The sequence below is a fragment of the Pseudorca crassidens genome, chromosome 2 (assembly GCF_039906515.1).
Source record: "Pseudorca crassidens isolate mPseCra1 chromosome 2, mPseCra1.hap1, whole genome shotgun sequence".
In the NCBI taxonomy this organism is placed as follows: Eukaryota; Metazoa; Chordata; class Mammalia; order Artiodactyla; family Delphinidae; genus Pseudorca; species Pseudorca crassidens.
The window spans coordinates 374,199-391,196 of NC_090297.1; the positions used below are offsets into that span (position 1 = coordinate 374,199).

General features: G+C 61.5%; 2 protein-coding genes across 3 annotated transcripts; one reads left to right on the plus strand and one right to left on the minus strand.

Moving 5' to 3' along the window:
• Window positions 1-423: 423 nt before the first annotated feature.
• On the minus strand, window positions 424-13,415 carry SDF4 (stromal cell derived factor 4). Of its 2 annotated transcripts, none has more exons than XM_067717143.1 (7): window positions 13,260-13,415; window positions 9,845-10,197; window positions 6,953-7,089; window positions 6,356-6,469; window positions 1,989-2,147; window positions 1,610-1,785; window positions 424-959 (listed from the first exon to the last, which is right to left on the minus strand). In XM_067717143.1, the coding sequence occupies exons 2-7, from the start codon at window positions 10,147-10,149 to the stop codon at window positions 783-785; spliced, it is 1,068 nt and encodes a 355-aa protein (XP_067573244.1). In that variant the 5' UTR covers window positions 10,150-10,197; window positions 13,260-13,415; the 3' UTR covers window positions 424-782. The 2 variants fall into 2 exon arrangements, with proteins under 2 accessions (XP_067573244.1, XP_067573252.1); XM_067717151.1 differs by lacking the exon at window positions 13,260-13,415 and adding an exon at window positions 12,166-12,909.
• Window positions 13,416-13,487: 72 nt separating this feature from the next.
• B3GALT6 (beta-1,3-galactosyltransferase 6) lies at window positions 13,488-16,626 on the plus strand. The gene is made up of 2 exons (XM_067717164.1): window positions 13,488-15,172; window positions 16,253-16,626. The coding sequence occupies exon 1, from the start codon at window positions 13,520-13,522 to the stop codon at window positions 14,492-14,494; it is 975 nt and encodes a 324-aa protein (XP_067573265.1). The 5' UTR covers window positions 13,488-13,519; the 3' UTR covers window positions 14,495-15,172; window positions 16,253-16,626.
• The last annotated feature ends 372 nt before the right edge of the window (window positions 16,627-16,998 follow it).

Consider the following 16,998-nt stretch of genomic DNA (forward strand, 5'->3'; position numbering starts at 1 on the left):
CGCCCCCCCCCGCCCCAGGCCAGGACTCTGGGTGGCTCTTGGGGACTCCCCCAGTTCTCTGCCCCCAGCCCCGCGCCCTGGGGGCCCAGGGCTCGTCCTCAGAGCCCCCTCCACCCCAAACTCCCATTTCCTCCCAGCCCGTCCCAGGTGGCCTCACCCAAGCCTGGACTCCAGCTCCTGACTTTAAATCTGCAGCCCAGATCCCCAACTCCCGCCCTGCAGACGGCCCCTCCCTGTCCCCCACCAGGACACCGTCCCGCCTGGCGGCCCCGTGTCATCCTCCCCCGTGTCGCAGGTGACCACCGGCGCTAGCAAGCCCCTGCTCTAACCAAACCGCCCACCGCAAAGCTTCAAGTGGAAGCCGCCTGGCCACAGACATCCGAAGTCGTCTACGTGTTTTTTTTCCCACCAAAAAAATGAAGCTGGGAGAAAAAGGAAACTATATTTCAAAGTAAATTAATGTGATTCCTGTCACCAGTATTAGCGTTTCCTCGGAGACTGAACGCCACAGGGCCGGCGGCTCTCACGGCCCCTTCCCGACCCCCCAGCCGCCGGCTGCTGGTTTCCAGCAAAGCCTTCATCTTTCAGTTTTCAAGGAAACGGCGGGAGCTGCGTATTTCCCACGGTGTGGCCAGCCCGCAGGCCCTGATGTGGCCGGTGCCTCTGGCAGAAGGGCTCCAGTTCTCGGAAGCGAGAAGCAGTGGGTACGCGGGAATCGCGGGAATCGAGGCGCCGCAGGAGGAACGGGACGGGACGGGGCGGGGAGGGGTGGGCGCGGCGGCTCAGAACTCCTCGTGCACGCTGCGGGCGTAGTCCACCAGCTTGCTGCCCGTGAAGAACTCGCTGTACTTGAGCACCTCCTCGGGCTCCAGGCAGTGGTTCTGGTTCTCGTCGGCAACGGCGATCATCTGCTTGGCCTCGTTGAGGGCGCTGAACTCGTTCATGGGGTCCATGTAGTCCTGCAAGGGCCCCGGCTCAGCCCCGCCACAGCCCATGCCGCCCCAGGCCAGAGGCATCTCCTCACGTTCAGCCCGCATCCGGCCACGCAGCCGAGACCCCCCGCCCGGAGGACGCCCCATGCAGGCTGGCACCCCTGCCTCAGCGGGGCTGTGACACCACAACCAGCTCCAGGAGGTGAGGTCTTGCTGGAAATACTCCGTGAGCTAGTGGGACAGAAGCTGCGGGGCAGGGAGGTGGGAATGTTCTAGAACGTTCTGGAAGGTGGGTGCCAGGCCGGAAGTGGCTCAGGGACAGGCAGCCTGCACCGGCATGGGTAGCTCCACGCCCACGGAAGGGCAGGACAGGGGGAAGGCTGGCCCTGGAGCGGGGCACACGCACACGGACCGGCTTGGCCGCCGGGGCGGCAGTGCTGAGGGGAAGGAGCTCCTGAACCGGGGGTCCCGCCGCTATCAGCAGGGATCAGAGAGCTCCGGCTAAAATGAAATGACTCATGCAGCAATGGGGAAAAACAAGCCCCACGCAGCACCTACACGCGACACCAGTGAAGACACTCCCGAGGCAGGAAGCGGGTCCAGCGGCGCGCAGCCTTCCCGCCCCAGCGTCCGGCCAGGCCGACCCCGCTGCCCGGAGCAGCGGGCCCCACACCCACCTCCAGCTCCGCCGCGGTCACGATCCCGTCGCGGTTGGCATCGATCAGCTCCTCGAACTCTCTCTTCCTGTCTCGCACCCAGCCGTCGTCCACGTCCTGGCCCTGCTGGTTCTCCACGGTGCCCACGGGCAGAGAGATGAACTCGGACAGCGAGAGCTTCTTGTCACCATCCTGGTCTGCGGGACACGGGGGCAGACGTCAAGACTCCAGCGGGCGCGGGACCACTGAGGCCACTCCGGAGAAAACTCAACTGACGGGGCTTTGCTGCCAGGTTTTCAGTTTGTGTGGTTTCGGCCTGACCCCAAACAGCGGCCGTACAGCCCCCGCGGGCCACCCAGCCCAGGACCGGCCCGTGCTGACCTACGCGGCTGGGCCTCACCCAGGTCCCGGATGATCTCCTTGACCATGAACTGCAGCATGCCGCGGCTGTGCTCGGGGTGCAGGAACGACAGGAACTCGCTCTCCGTCAGCAGCAGGTCCGGGGGCGGGTTGTCCGCCTGATACCAGCGGTCTTTGAGGTTCTCCAGGACTTCCTGTGCTGAGAGAGAGAGGCGCATCCGTGAGGACCCATGCACACGGGACCCCTGCACGCATCCAGAAAGTTCCGAGACACGCAGCCCGAGTGCAGGGGGGGCCAGCTCAGGATGTGGTGGCACGCGGGGCCAAGGGCCTGGCCCTCGGAGGGGTCCTCAGCCCCCTGGGGCGCAGATACACAGACGCCCCAAGATGCAGGTGCAGACCCTCAACCGAAACAGACCCCCCCCCCCACCCCGGACACAGACCCCCTTAGACACAGCCCCGCCCCCGCTCGTTCCCGGGAAGCGGGCCGCCGGCTCTGTGGGAACAAAGGCACGACTTGCTTCCCTTCCGTCTCCGCCCGTGCACTGTCCCGGGCAGGGCTCTGAGGGAAAACTCAGTTTCCAGGTATGACTCACGCGTCCCCTGTGCGATCCCCGCTACCCCTGCCACTGTGGGAAGGCCCGGCGAGGGGCCCTGGGGCCGGTGGTCGGTGACGGGCTGGGTGTCCAGCCAGGGAGCGGGGAGAAGCCGGCGCAGCATCCGCACCCTCACCCGGGGCCCAACTCCAGCTTCCGGCTGGGAACAGGGACGCCGGGCCCGGCCCGGTCGCGACGGGGAGAACCCCACACAACGCCTGTGGCCTCACACCTCGTGCCTTCTGACAGAAGGACAGAAGAGCCGTGGCAACTACAGGATCGCCCACTGCCTACCTGCCCGGCCACGGGGACAGGAGTGGTGGGACGGGCATGGGCTTGCCTTGCCGTGTCTACCCAGAGCCTGCGAACGCGACCTGATCTGGGAAAAAGGTCTTGGCAGGTGAAATTAGTAAAGGTTCTTGAGACGAGACCACCTGGGATTCAGGTGGGCCCTAAGCCCCGGTGTCCTTGTGTAAGAGGAGATGAGATTGGAGAGCAGTGGCCACAAGCAGGGACGCTGGCAGCACCAGAAGCTGGAGGCGGCCTGGAGGGACCCCGTCTGCAGCACAGGGGACGGCGGCCCCGGGGGGCCACGTGAGCTCAGCCCCCCCCCACGCTCTCCCTCCTCTGGGACCCTCGACAGCCGCTTTTCATTTCTGATCCCCCAGAGCTGCTCACCCCCCTCCCCCCCCCCGACTCATGAACACACGGGAGTGAGGTGAGGGCTGGGCGGATGGAGATACCATGAGCTCTAGATCCAGGAAGAACACGTCCTGACCCCACACACACCCAAGGGAAAGGGCGCTGAGGACAGACAAGCAGGCACAGACGGCCAGCAGCTACCCAGGAGCCAGTGCTAAATGTCCAGTGCTGGCAGGAGGAGGACAGGGGCCCCCCGGACACCTCTAAAGGACACCTTCGGGGGACGGTCTGAACCCAGGACAAACAGTGGAAACACAAAATGGAGACAAACATAAATGGCCAACAACCATTTCAGGAAGAAAATAACATCCTATTTACAGGCTTTAAAAAACAGCAGAGGGGCTTCCCTGGTGGCACAGTGGTGAAGAATCCGCCTGCCAATGCAGAGGACACGGGTTCGAGCCCAGGTCCGGGGAGATCCCAAGTGTCGCGGAGCAGCTAAGCCCGTGCACCACAACTACTGAGCCTGCACTCTAGAGCCCGCGAGCCACAACTACTGAGCCCGCATGCCACAACTACTGAAGCCGCACGCCTAGAGCCCATGCTCCGCAACAAGAGAAGCCACTGCAATGGGAAGCCCGCGCACCACAACGAAGAGTAGCCCCCGCTCGCGGCAACTAGAGAAAGCCCGTGCGTAGCAATGAAGACCCAACGCAGCCAAAAATAATAAATTAAATAAATAAAAACCAGCAGAACCAAAATCCTGGGTGACACCACACAAACTAGGAAGGAGGCCTCTATACTGCCCAGAACAGAGTAAAATGGTCTTGACTTAGACGGTCAACGACGGACTGAGAAGAAAAAAGTAAAGCTGTAAGATACAAAACCCCTGCCCACAATGGGCAGCCCCCATGGGCACACCTGGAAAGCTGGGTGCCCCGTTCACACCTGTCAGGCCACCAGATAGGGTCGTGTGACTGCTGAGAAAAGGAAAGTGGGGTCTCTAAATCCCACACTAGCAGAGGGAAACGTGAAAGGAAACAAAAGAAATATCAATAGAAACAGAAATGAGCTTAACCCATCCATTACCAAGAAACTCAGGCTGACTCACGGTATAAAGCTAACGCCTACGCGGCCCACAAAACAGAGCGCTTTGGAAAGCCAAGCCTCAAGGGCGGTTCACAGGCGAATTCTACCAAACACGTGGGGAGGGGGCCACACCAAGCTCCACAGTCTCTCCCAGAGGAGAGAGACAGAGTGAACACTTCCTAACTCATCCTCTGAGTCCTAACACTAAAAGCAGAAAGGACACAAGAAAACTACAGACTGATGTCTCGCATGAATGTAGACACAAAAACATTCAACAAAATATTAGCAGGGGCTTCCCTGGCTGCGCAGTGGTTGAGAGTCCGCCTGCCGGTGCAGGGGACACGGGTTCGTGCCCCGGTCTGGGAAGATCCCACATACCGTGGAGCGGCTGGGCCCGTGAGCCATGGCCGCTGAGCCTGCGCGTCTGGAGCCTGTGCTCCACAACGGGAGAGGCCACAGCAGTGAGAGGCCCACGTACCACCACCACCACCACCACCACCACCACCAGCACCACCACAACAAAAAAAAACAAAAAAAAACATAGATATGCATTAGCAGATCAAATCCAACAACATACAAAAACAACTACACGTTACAACCCAGTGGGATTTATCCCACGTAGGCAAGGTTGGTTCAACGTCTGAAATTCAACTGATATTCACATCAACAGGCTAATGAAAAGAAATCACGTGGTCGTATCAATAGATGCAAAAAAGCATCTGACAAAATCCAACACCCATTCATGACGAAAACTCTCAGCACGCTAGGAACAGAGGGGACTCGTCCCCTTGATATAGAATACCCACTAAAAACCCACGGCTAAGATCATAGTGGCGAGAAAGCCGAAGCTTTTCCACCAAACTCAGATGAAAGCAAGGATGGCCCTTCTCACCACTGCTCTTCAACATCGCACGGGAAGTCCAGCTGCTGCACTAAGACAAGAAAAGGAATGAAAGAGACACTGATTGGGAAGAGGAAATAAACCGTTTTTGTTCAACGATGTCACGACCGCCTACGTAGAAAACCCGAAAGAATCGACAAGAAACTCCTGGAGCCACTCAGCAAGCACAGCAAGGCTACAGGAGGGAAGGCTGCCATACAGAAGCCAATGGCTTCCCTGCACCACAGCAGGGAACAAGTGAAATTCGGAACTAAAAACTAAAGAGCACACACAGAAACAAGGCGCAGAGCGCAACCTGATGGCAGACGAGAGTCCAGTGCCAAAAACACCAACCCTGACAGAGAACCGTGGCGCCCACAGCACGTCTACACACATAACAGTAACGAACATCCCTGGACCAAAGAACACAGCGCCAGCCGTCACAAAGCAGACGCGGGAAGGGCCACAGACACCAGCAGGAGGCCATGACGCAACCCTGACGGCCAGGTGCACGTGAGACAAACAGGGTAGCATCACAGGCACAGAGACGTCCCAGTAAAAATCCGGCACTCACGTGTCCATCAAGAGAAAACGACACACTGGATGACAATGGCAGGGACGACCTGCCCAGTAGAGACCGAACAGGAGAACACAGGAAGCACACGGCGCTCTGACAAAGCCCCCAACAAGCTGAACTCGACACCCGGCTGCGAACGAACCCCCGGGAGGGACGGGATGGCACAGAGCTGGAGACAGTAACCAGTGAAGGTCACGAGAACTCTTCAGTGGTGCTTCAGAACTCAGCTAAAAGGCGTCAAATTTTGTACCAGGGAGACGGGTTTTTAAAGGAACGTCTCTGAAAAGCTAAGGGGAGAGCCGGCTGGGACTGCGGCCTCCAGGCACCGCAGGCAGGAGCCCCCCCGGCCTTGCCGACTCCCGGGGTCGGACCTCATCTGGCACTGAGGACCTGTCCCAGCCGAGACCCGCTTCCGGTGCTTCCGCCACCTCCTCCCCGGAGCTCAAGCCCACCTGAGGCCGCCGGCTGCACCTACCCACCCAAGGCACCTGGGGGATCCTGGGGGCTCTGCCTAGTGGCCCCGTGGGAGCACCCGGCTGTGGCCACACCCGCCTCGCCCCCTTCCCTCCCGGCATCTGTGCTGTCACGCGCGCCACGCTGGCCACGGGAGGCCGAGCCCTTACTCTCTTCGTCGATGTTCAGGTCCCACTTATTCTTTATCTTATCAGCAACTTCTCTCTCATCATGGCCTTTGCTTGCCAAAAACTTCACCTTGTACTCATCCCATGACACATGGCCTGAAAAAGCAAGACAGCTTGTTAGAAGGTTTAACAACGAACGCTTTTTTTTTTTTTTTTTTGCCCGCGCCGTGGGGCACGTGGGATCTTAGTTCCCCGACCAGGGATCGAACCCGAGCCCCTTGCATTGGAAGTGAGGAGTCTTAACCACTGGACCGCCAGGGGCGTCCCAACACTGAACGTTTTAAAAAGATGTATCTAGTTACTTTAAGCCATCAATCCAAAATCCTGGTGCTAAGGGCATCTGTAGAGGCAGGGGCAGCAAAACACGGCTCCAAGCTTCACGACAGAGCCTAGCCCCGTGGTCCCCGCCTGCACGGCAAGCTGGCATCTGTCTCCCTGGCAGCACCTGCAGACCCCTCCTGCCTCTCACCTCCTCGTTCCTGGGCCCTCGGCCTGGAGCCCCGCCCCCGCACACACCTCCAGGCACCGCCCTCCGCCAGCAGCCTCAGGCCACCAGGGTCAGGGCGAGGTTGGCTGTACCGTCACCGTCGGGGTCCACGGCTCGGAAGTGCGCCTTGCTCTCCGCGATGGCCTCCTGGAAGTGCTCGGCCGTCTTCTCCATGATCCAGCGCTGCATCTCCTTGGCACTGATCCTTCTGTCGGTGTTCAAATCCACCCTGCAGGCCCACGAGACGTGTCAGGCGAGGCCTCCAGCACCCCGACAGACGGGTGTACGGACAGAAGGATGGCCACAGGCGTTCTGCAGGCAGCCACAAAACCACCACGAACAGCAACACATCCCACCCAACGGTGACGCAGGAGAAGTCGGGGGGATGTGGGGGACACAGTGGGGGAATCAGGGAGGACGCTGGGCAGTGTCACTACCCCATCCGTTTCGGGACCACAGCGAGGGGAACAAGTCTCCCCCCTGCCGCAGGACGGGGTCAACAGACCCACACACCTGGGACTCACGAGGAGTCCCTGGTAACAGGGCTGGAGCTCAGACACTGGAGCACAGTCGTGTCTACTCGCACAAACACAGCCAGCGAGACAAAGAAACAGCTGTAGGTGCAAGTGTGCCGGCAGCTGTACACTCTGCACACACTCACGTGCATATGTGGGTGTGTGCATGGCTAGTGCACACCAGTGGACATGGGTCAGAACACATGTGTATGCACGGGCTGGCACACACACACATAGGAAAGGACTACAGGCAAGGACACCCCAGCAGCAACGCCCACACCCGCTGCCAGGTCCTCCTTTCTAAATCCCACTCTCCCATGAAACAAACCAGCGCTCCCCGGAGAACTGGGTGATTCTAGGGCTGAGGCGGGAACACAACAAGATGAAGGGAAGCTGGCGTGGCTGGCAGTGCAAGAAAGGAAGGAAGCGCTCACAAGGGGCGGAGGGTGGGAGGGGTGGGCAACGACAAGGTCCTGGTGGCCAAGGCTGGAATGAGGTGGGCAGCCAAACCGACAGCGCGGAGCTGCGTCCCCACCAAAGTGCAGACGACACCCACACGTCCATCCTCCTTACGGGAGTCCAGACCACACGGTGGGTCTTCCCCAGAGCTTCGCTCCCACCCCCGGGAGGGTGGGCTGCCCCTCTGAGTGGCTGCCAGAGAGACGGGAGGACAGGACAAGGAGCGACACTCCTTGGCAGATCCCCCCCTGAGCCAGGTGACCAGGCCGACAGCCCCCGTGATGTCGTGCGGACGTCAGGTGCCCTGATGTGATGTCACGAGAGTGCCACCTCACCTCTGGGGTCTTCTTTCCATAAACTACAACCCCTGTCTAACCAGAAGAAAACACAGCAGACAAAGCCCAAATCAGGGACACGCTACAAAACACCTGAGTGGTCCTCCCCAAAACCGTCAAGGTCACGAAAAAGTAGCCTCCCAGATGGGACCCCGGGCAGAACGAGGACCCTGGGGCAGCGCGTGACCTGCAGCCTGGAGCGCGGGGAACAGTAACGGAGCACCGTAGTGTCTCAGTTTCCACAAGTGTGCCTCGGTCTGCATCTTTCTGTAAACCGAAAACCACTCCAGAATAAAAACCTCACTTGAGAGATGCTACGCAACCTAGGTCTTGAGGCTACGTGTTTGATCTGCCCCGGGCAGGGTGCAGGGGAGGCAACAGCAGCTGCAGGGGGCCCCACAGGGCCCACGGTGGCACCTCCAAGTGGGACGGCTCGGGGGGGGGTCCGACTGAGAAGGTGAACACGGGCTAGACGCTCCCCGATGACAAACCTGTTAGACACGGGACGTATAAGGAAGACACGTGACATGGGCGGATGCAGCCGCGCAGCTGCAACGGCCCCAGGAGCCCGGTTTTCTGCGTTTCCCGGTGATCTGCTCTCTGCACCTGAACCCCACTCCCACTCCCAGAGCAGCTGCGAGGGAGGCTCTGTCGCCACTCCTCCCCACTCCGGGGGTCCCCTCGGCCTGGTGCACGCGGCTGCCCTGCTGATCCCTGGAAGAAGCCACGTGCCCTGTGGCCCCGCTCACAGCTTCCTTCCCGGCTTCACGAGACAGTGAGGTCTGGGCGCCGGACAAGGTTTCGGTCACTTCAGCCGCTGACAACGATCAGTTCCTCAAACTGAAGAGGGCACATCCAGGGGGCCAGGCGGCCGGCTAGGCGCCTCGGGGGGCCGCCGCCCCGCCCCTGGTCCCCCACTTCACCAACGGGGATGCTGCCAGAGCTGGTCCCCCGGCCGCGTGACCCCTGTGTGCATGCACAGCCCCCCACGAGAGAGTCAGTCTCCTTTCTGGAACCAAGAGCCACCCATCGTGCATCCTGGCACATGACCCTGGCGGCCACCGTATCGCCAGTACCGAGCCTGAGACCTGCCAGGCCGGCGCTGAGGCAGAGCCCCGGACCAGCCCATGGCCTGCGGGCGCCTAACCCACAATGCGTGCAGAGAGCAGACCCATCGGGCCCGCCTGGTGTCCCCGGGCCAAACCCCTCCCCCTCCCCACCACCTGCCCCATGGGCCCTGTCCGCCCATCACCTCAACCTGTCGTGGCTCCAGGCCAGCAGAACAGTACAGCCCCGTCCGCACACGCTCACTGGAGCGCTGATGGCGGCGCGGAGCCGACGGCCGACCGTGCCCGGCAGCAGCTCCGCGCCCACGGGCCCTGCCTCTAACTGGCACTGCGACCAGTCCCACGGGCAGCAGGGTGCTGGCGCCTCTGCCCCACGCAGCCCTCCCCACGCCCTCTGAGCCCCCGCCGGACACAGGGCGCAGCTCAGGGCTGCCGCCTCGCGGCTCCCACGCTGCCAACTTCCCAGGAGCTCGTGTTACAGCACCACCTCCACAGCACGTCACCGAGGGGGGCCTCGTCACCTCGGCGCCGAGCAGAGCCAGGACTGGACCAACAGGGAGGCCGAGGCCAGCCCCCCACGCCCCCCCACAGGCCCCAGCAGCACCTACTTGGAGAAGATGGCCATCAGCTTCCTCCGGCTCCTCCGGGGCTCCGCGTCCTGTTCAAAGCCGTCCGTGTCCTTGCCCAGGAAGACCTCCTGGTGGAAATCCCTGTTGAGGTGCCCATCCATCTCTAGCTTCACCCCGTTCAGGTGGTCCGGAGGCAGGATCTCGTTTTCCTCCCTGCTACCCACTCTCTCCCGAGCGGACGTGTGGTTGGCGGGCCGGGCGGACGCGTCCATCAGAAGGACAGCCCCCAGGAGCCAGAGGCAGCGAGGGGCCAGGCCACAGAGGGGAGCCTGCCTGGAGGTCATGGCTGCCGGGGTCTGAGCTGCAGGATGGCCTGCGAGTGTGGCCGGGAGCTGGGGAAGGGGGGTGGCAGGTGAGGAGGTGGTGATCACAGCCCGCCTACCACCCAGGGCAACGTGGGAGGCCCCACAGCCAGCACAGCTGCCTGCGGCCAGCAGCCTGAGGCTGCCCGGTCCCAGCCAGCACTTCATGGTCCACGAAGAGGGTGCAGAGCCATGAGATGATGGAGCCCCAGCAAACACTTCTCTAAAGAGACGTTTACTTTGTAACACGAAATAGAAGTTCTTGGTTTCCAGGACCTACGCTGGGCATCCTGTTGTCTCCTTCTTCCACTCCCCCCTCCAACTACGATGAGGTGGCCCTGCCTCAAGGGACGCCCTGCACCGCTAACCCTGCCCCTTCTCCAGGCCCACCGAGCTGCCCCCAGCACGGCTGTCCTTGGAGGCTGGCCCCAGAGTCACCATAACTCACTCTCCAGATGCCGGCTCAGCGCTCACGAGCTCCGGGACCTTGACGAAGGCACCTGCCCGCCTCAGCTTCGGCCTCCCCGCCCCAAGGCTTTGTGAGGGCCTGGTGCCAGCGAAGCCCAAACCCACCGGGCAGGGCACCACCCCTCCCCCTCCCTACCTCCACGACCCTTGTGCACACACATGTACACACGTAAACGCAGCGTGTACACACACACACAGGCACACACACACAAGTGCACTCATGCACATACACGAATGCACACACATACACAGGCACGCATCCACACGTACGCCCACGTGTGCTCACACACACACAGACACAGGCATCCTTGCTCACATTCACACACGAACACCGAGAAGGCCAGAGTACCCAGGAAGTCTGTGACCCTGGGCGTGCCCGGGCTTGGCGGTGAAGGAACAAGGCCACCCTCTGTCCACGTCAGGGACCCCAGGGCCACAGGCGCTCACACCCAGCACTCGGCCACCCGGCCTCTCCCACATCTGCTGCCCACCCCGGGCCGCCTGCCTTCCCGCCCCCACGGCTCCTCCTCCAGGCCCCCCCCCGCCACTTCCCCACTGCGCTCCTCAGGACCTTCTTGCCCTTAACGTGTTCCTCTTGGAGCTTGTCCACCCAGCAAATGCCTGTCGGCCCTCCCAGGTGCCGCGGAGGCCCCCCTCCAGCAGGCCTGACAGGGAGCAGCGGAGGGAAGCCCCCCAGGCCAGGGTGGTGTCCAAGGTGAGGCACAAGGGGTTCGAACCACGGTGCCCTCCATCAGGCCAAGCAGGCACCTGTGCTGGCTGGCAGCGCAGCCCAAGGCCAGGGCCACAGGCCCTCCCCGGCTGGCAGACGCCACCACTTGCTTCTCTGATGCCTCTTCTGTACCCTGCGCGCTCCTGACCAACGCCTCCCCTGGCACGGGGACACCTCAGTCGGTCTGACAAGGACAGGGTAAAGGGACAAAGCAGGTGACTAAACAGTTAATCCCGCTAAGGGCTCATCCATGAAGGAGAACGTGTGGGAGGCCCCTGTAAGTTAATGATCACTCTAGAAAGCAGGTTTGCTTAACCACAAAACCGAGCCGGCTTGCTTAGCAACAAACCACGCAACATAAGCACAAGACATGCCCCGGGACGATAAAATGGGGGAATGAGACCCACACCCTGCCCGCTAAGGTCAGTAAGTTAATGGTTCCTAAGACACGCTCCTCTGCGCAAGCTAAAAACAAAAATATAAGGACAAGGTGGCGCTACACTGAAGCCTGAGATGATTTCCCATATTTTAGTATGTGTTACCGCCTTTCTGCTCATTTCCACTGCGCCATGACAGTCCCAGTTTGACCGCGTAGGGACAAGAAAACTCCCCCGCCCGACAAGGAGGAGGAACTGGTGATGGAAGGGTGACGTCTACTCAAGAATGAGGAAGAAGGTGGTCTTCTCCCCTGCCCACTTTCCTTCCGCTATAAAAACGTAGCTTAGTTCTCAGGGCAGAGCTCCCCGCCTGCCCGCTTGTATCTCTCACAGGCGTCCTACAGTAATAAACTCTTTCCTTACCTGTCACTCTGCTGCTCAGTGAATTTTTTCTGCGCCGAGACAGAAGACCCTTCGCTCTACTATCACCCGAGACGCGTTCCGTCGGTTTCAGGTCCTCTGGGCCCAGGCGCTATCTGGACCCCTGGACGAGATCCTGCTCTCCCAGCTCAGCTGGCTCATTCCTTGGAGGCGCAACTCTCACAGAAGGGCCGCCTTACGTCCCTCCTTCCGTGTCTGTGAGGGCCTGCACCCTCCCCACACCCACGAGAACCCACCAGCTGTGCTCTCTGCGTGGTCACCGTCCCCTGAACCACATTTACTGGAACTTCCACTTGTCCCTCTCTGAGGGCACCGCCCCAGCACCCATCACACTGTCCACACAGCAGGCCTTTCTGCTCTGCCACGATGCACATATTCCCCAAGCCCACGAGCAAACCAAGACAACTTCCTCCTGGCCTTAACGCCACTCTGCTGACTGGTGGCCATAAACACCGAAAAGACTGGACTTTTCTGGGAAGAGCAGTCAATCCCACATTCTGCTTGATAGGCAGTACAGGGAATGTTATTTACATGATATTTTGCACAAAGAGTAACCCCCAAATAACCGTGTAGGCATCAGAAGGTCGGGCACTTCCTCCCCTCCATGCACAACGTTTCTGTACCGTGGTGAGCACAGGAGTCAGCCGCTCACTTCCCGCCCCAGGGGAAGAGATTTCAGAGCAGGGTCAGCCCCACTGACTGGGGGACCCATCCCGGACTCCTGGACAGCCCTGGTGCCCGCTCTGGTGAAACTAGTAAGAACAGCGTCGTTAAAACGCAAACACTTTTTCTAAACGCTCCGTCCTCGGCTTCAGGAGTCGCACACGGCGTTGGCAACGACTGCCCCGGGCCGAGCCGGGTGGCCCGGGCCTCACCCGGACTTCGGACCCTCCCCACCCCCCGAGCGGCGGGGCCGCGGCCGCCGACCCGGCTCCACCGACCCCCGACTCCGGCATCCGAGGGGCCGGGCCGGCAGCAGATGCCGGCCGCCCGAGGCCCCGTCGGCCTGCGGCGCGCCGCCTTCCCGCCGCCCCGAGGCCGGGAAGGGGCTGTCACGTCCTGGGACCCTCACTCACCGGCCTCCCTCGCCGCACCCAGGATCCACCGAGCGCGACCCGAGCGCCTGCGACGCCTCCAAAGGGCCACCTCTTAGGCCGCGGCCATCACTCTTCCGGGAAGAGGCGGGTCGCAGGGCGGTGCGACCTCCCCGCGCCGATGCCGGCGCCGCCATCTTTCCCCCGGGCGGAAGCGGCCTCACCGCCCTCCCGGGCGGCCAATGAGGAGCGTACGCGGGTCCACGTAGCCCGACGGCGCGGTCCGCGGCGCTCCCCGCGCCATGAAGCTGCTGCGGCGCGCGTGGCGGCACCGAACGGCGCTGGGCCTGAGCGCCCTGGCGCTGGGCGGCGCTGCGCTGCTCTACCTGGCGCGCTGCAGGGCGCCCGTCGACCCCGCCGCGCCCGCGCCCTTCGGCCCCGCGCGCACCGCCGCTTTTCTGGCCGTACTGGTGGCTAGCGCGCCGCGGGCGGCCGAGCGGCGCAGCGTGGTCCGCAGCACATGGCTGGCGGCGCGGCGCGGCGGCCCCGGGGACGTGTGGGCGCGCTTCGCCGTGGGCACCGGCGGGTTGGGCGCCGACGAGCGGCGCGCCCTGGAGCGCGAACAGGCACGGCACGGCGACCTGCTGCTGCTGCCCGCGCTGCGTGATGCGTACGAGAACCTCACGGCCAAGGTGTTGGCCATGCTGGCCTGGCTGGACGAGCATGTGGCCTTCGAGTTCGTGCTCAAGGCAGACGACGACTCGTTCGCGCGTCTGGACGCGCTGCTGGCCGAGCTGCGCGCCCGCGACCCCGCGCGCCGCCGCCGCCTCTACTGGGGCTTCTTCTCGGGCCGCGGCCGCGTCCGGCCCGGGGGCCGCTGGCGCGAGGCCGCCTGGCAGCTCTGCGACTACTACCTGCCCTACGCGCTGGGCGGCGGGTACGTGCTCTCGGCCGACCTCGTGCGCTACCTGCGCCTCAGCCGCGAGTACCTGCGCGCCTGGCACAGCGAGGACGTGTCGTTGGGCGCTTGGCTGGCGCCGGTGGACGTGCAGCGCGAGCACGACCCGCGCTTCGACACCGAGTACAAGTCCCGCGGCTGCAACAACCAGTACCTGGTGACGCACAAGCAGAGCCTGGAGGACATGCTAGAGAAGCACCGGACGCTGGCACGCGAGGGCCGCCTGTGCAAGCGGGAGGTGCAGCTGCGCCTGTCTTACGTCTACGACTGGTCGGCGCCACCCTCGCAGTGCTGCCAGAGGAAGGAGGGCATCCCCTGACCGCCCCGAGCAGGACTGGGACGCCCGGCTCCAGACCCTGCGCAGCCATTCTGCCGCTCGTGGTGGTGTGTGGAGGCTGGACCGAGTCACGGGGGGCCGCCCGCCTGCCTTCCACTGGTGAAGCTGACAGCTTCTGGCTGGTCGTTAGCATGAGGCCGGCCCTCGAGAGGACCCAGTTTACCTGGTGACCATGGGCCAGATGCCAGGCAGCAGTGGACACCTCCTAAGCCCCGGCTCTGCTAAGCACCCATACAGCCTACCCGAGGGCATCTTGTTCTGCGTCTGCGGCCAGCATCCTGTCAGACAGAAATGTCCCGTCCCTGGATTTTAGCGTTTTGCCTGGACGTGGGCGAGTCCGCAGGCAGCCCCGCGGGGCCTGAGCACACACTGTCCTCTCCCAGGCCGGCACCAAGGAGCCAGAGGATGGAGCTGACAGGCCTTGCAGGACATGACCCCAAAGAAAAATGCCCCACCCCCCAGGGCTGGGGACAATGTCGTGTCCTGCCTCCACTGTACTGACCATCCACCTGCACCTGCTGAGGGCTGTGGCCGCTGTCAGCTGGGCCCTGGCACTTGGAGACTCGCCATGTGATGCAACCCAACAGCTTTTATAGAAGTTACTGTTGCTTTATGCGGTTAGGTCACCTCTGCGTCTCCTGCTGGTAACCCTTGTCACATGTACGTCTAGGGTTTACCTTCGTTTTATGTGAGTCAGCTTTCGTGGTATTTTGGTCTGTGTGTTTGTCTGGAGTGAATTCGTGGTGCGTGTAATTCAGAGCTTGCCTGCTATTTATTTATAAATTTTGTGAATTTGCGAAGATAAGCGCTTGAGCTGAGAGTTGGGGGGTCTCATATGTTTTGGTATGCAAGAGGATTTTTCTACGAGAACTTGGAATTTGTGGGTTAATCAGTTTTTCCAACTTGAGTTGTAGACGCATTGCTGCTTAAGAGTTGAGACATGGAAGAGCTCATCCACCTCTCTTCTGTTTACACGGAAGGCGACCCCACTGTCTCCCTCTAAAAACACTTTTCTTTAAGGCTTCCTCTCGGCCGCCCAGGGCAAGTGTTTCTGGAAGCATTGACGAGGTTTCCCAAAATCTGTCTTGAGACAGCCTTGCTATGGCATGTCCCCTTGGGGACAGCAGGAGTTCGTGGCACCCTTGCACGTCCCCAGAAGGTTGGGGCTTCCTCTTTTCCCCGTTAAATGTGAAAAGTGAGCACTGTGGTCATTGCAGAAGCCAAATAAAGTGGCTCCCGGGAAACGGGGAGCCCTTCTCAGGCTGGGGGTGTGAGAACTCTGCACTTTCTGTCTGGGTCCGGGCTGTGCTGCCACCTGCCTGCAGCCCAGGCTCTGGGGCACTAGGAACAGGAGGGCACAAGTCTCTGACTCACCTGTTTACTGCCATTCCCGAGCCCTCAGGCTGTGTATTTTAGGAGCGGTATCTTGGCCCAGGTGGCTTACACATCAGACGGCTCTCTCTTGTGGCTTCTGGAGGCTGGGGGCCTGTGATCGGGGTGCCGGCGTGGTCGGGTTCTGTCAAGGCCCTCGTTCTGGTGTGCAGAGGGCCACCTTCCTGCTGTGCTGTGGTGGGGGAGCCAGGGTGAGCTCTCTGCTGTCCCTTCTTAGCAGGGCATTAATCCCCTCATGGGCCCCCTGACCCTGATCCAGACGCCACTGCACCAGGGCATTGGGGCCTCTGTCTGATTTGGGGGGCACAGTCAGTCCATAGTGACAGGTTTGGTTATTTTTGTCTAAAGGTAGAAGAATATCAAGAACTCTCAGGGGCTTCCCTGATGGCGCAGTGGTTTAGAATCCGCCTGCCAATGCAGAGGACATGGGTTCGAGCCCTGGTCCGGGAAGATCTCACATGCCGCGGAGCAGCTAAGTAAGCCCGTGCGCCACAACTCCTGAGCCTGCGCTCTAGGGCCTGCGAGCCACAGCTACTGAGACGGCGTGCCACAGCTACTGAAGCCCGCATGCCTAGAGCCCGTGCTGTGCAGCAAGAGAAGCCACCGCAATGAGAAGCACGCGCACCACAACGAAGAGTAGCCCACACTCGCTGCAACGAGGAAAAAGCCTGTGCGCAGCAACGAAGACCCAAGGCGGCCATAAATAAATAAATAAATAAAAAGTCTGGGTCTCAGTCCATAAAGGAGGGGGTAGTCTTATGGTTGGTGACCTGACCACAATTCTCCTGCCTTGAGAAGGCAGAGGCTGGACAGCAGAGGCCCCAACCTCTGACCTGGCTCTGATTATGAGGTGTGGTGAGCCTTGCGCCAGGACTGACTGCGTGGCTGAAGGTTTGGGGACACCAGGGTGAGCTGGATGGGGCCCTGCCCTCCACTGGGTGAGTGCTGAGGGATGCTGTCTGGGATGATGGTCCTGGGATGTCTCGTCTGAACCCCGGGATTATCGGAGGAATTGGTGGGCACACATGTCCATTTCTCAGAACAGGATAAGGTGCCTAGAGTGATGGGAAGACCTGCGGAGGCTCACATGGCCA

What these genes read in the sequence shown, in the direction of transcription:
- SDF4 (XM_067717143.1), bottom strand. Translation starts at nt 10,149, where the DNA reads ATGACCTCCAGGCAGGCTCCCCTCTGTGGCCTGGCCCCTCGCTGCCTC. An exon ending in CGTGGACCCCGACGGTGACG is followed by an intron (nt 6,470 to 6,952) that starts GTACAGCCAACC and finishes TTGCTTTTTCAG; the next exon opens with GCCATGTGTCATGGGATGAG. An exon ending in CCTGAACATCGACGAAGAGA is followed by an intron (nt 2,148 to 6,355) that starts GTAAGGGCTCGG and finishes TCTCTCTCTCAG; the next exon opens with CACAGGAAGTCCTGGAGAAC.
- B3GALT6 (XM_067717164.1), top strand. Translation starts at nt 13,520, where the DNA reads ATGAAGCTGCTGCGGCGCGCGTGGCGGCACCGAACGGCGCTGGGCCTG.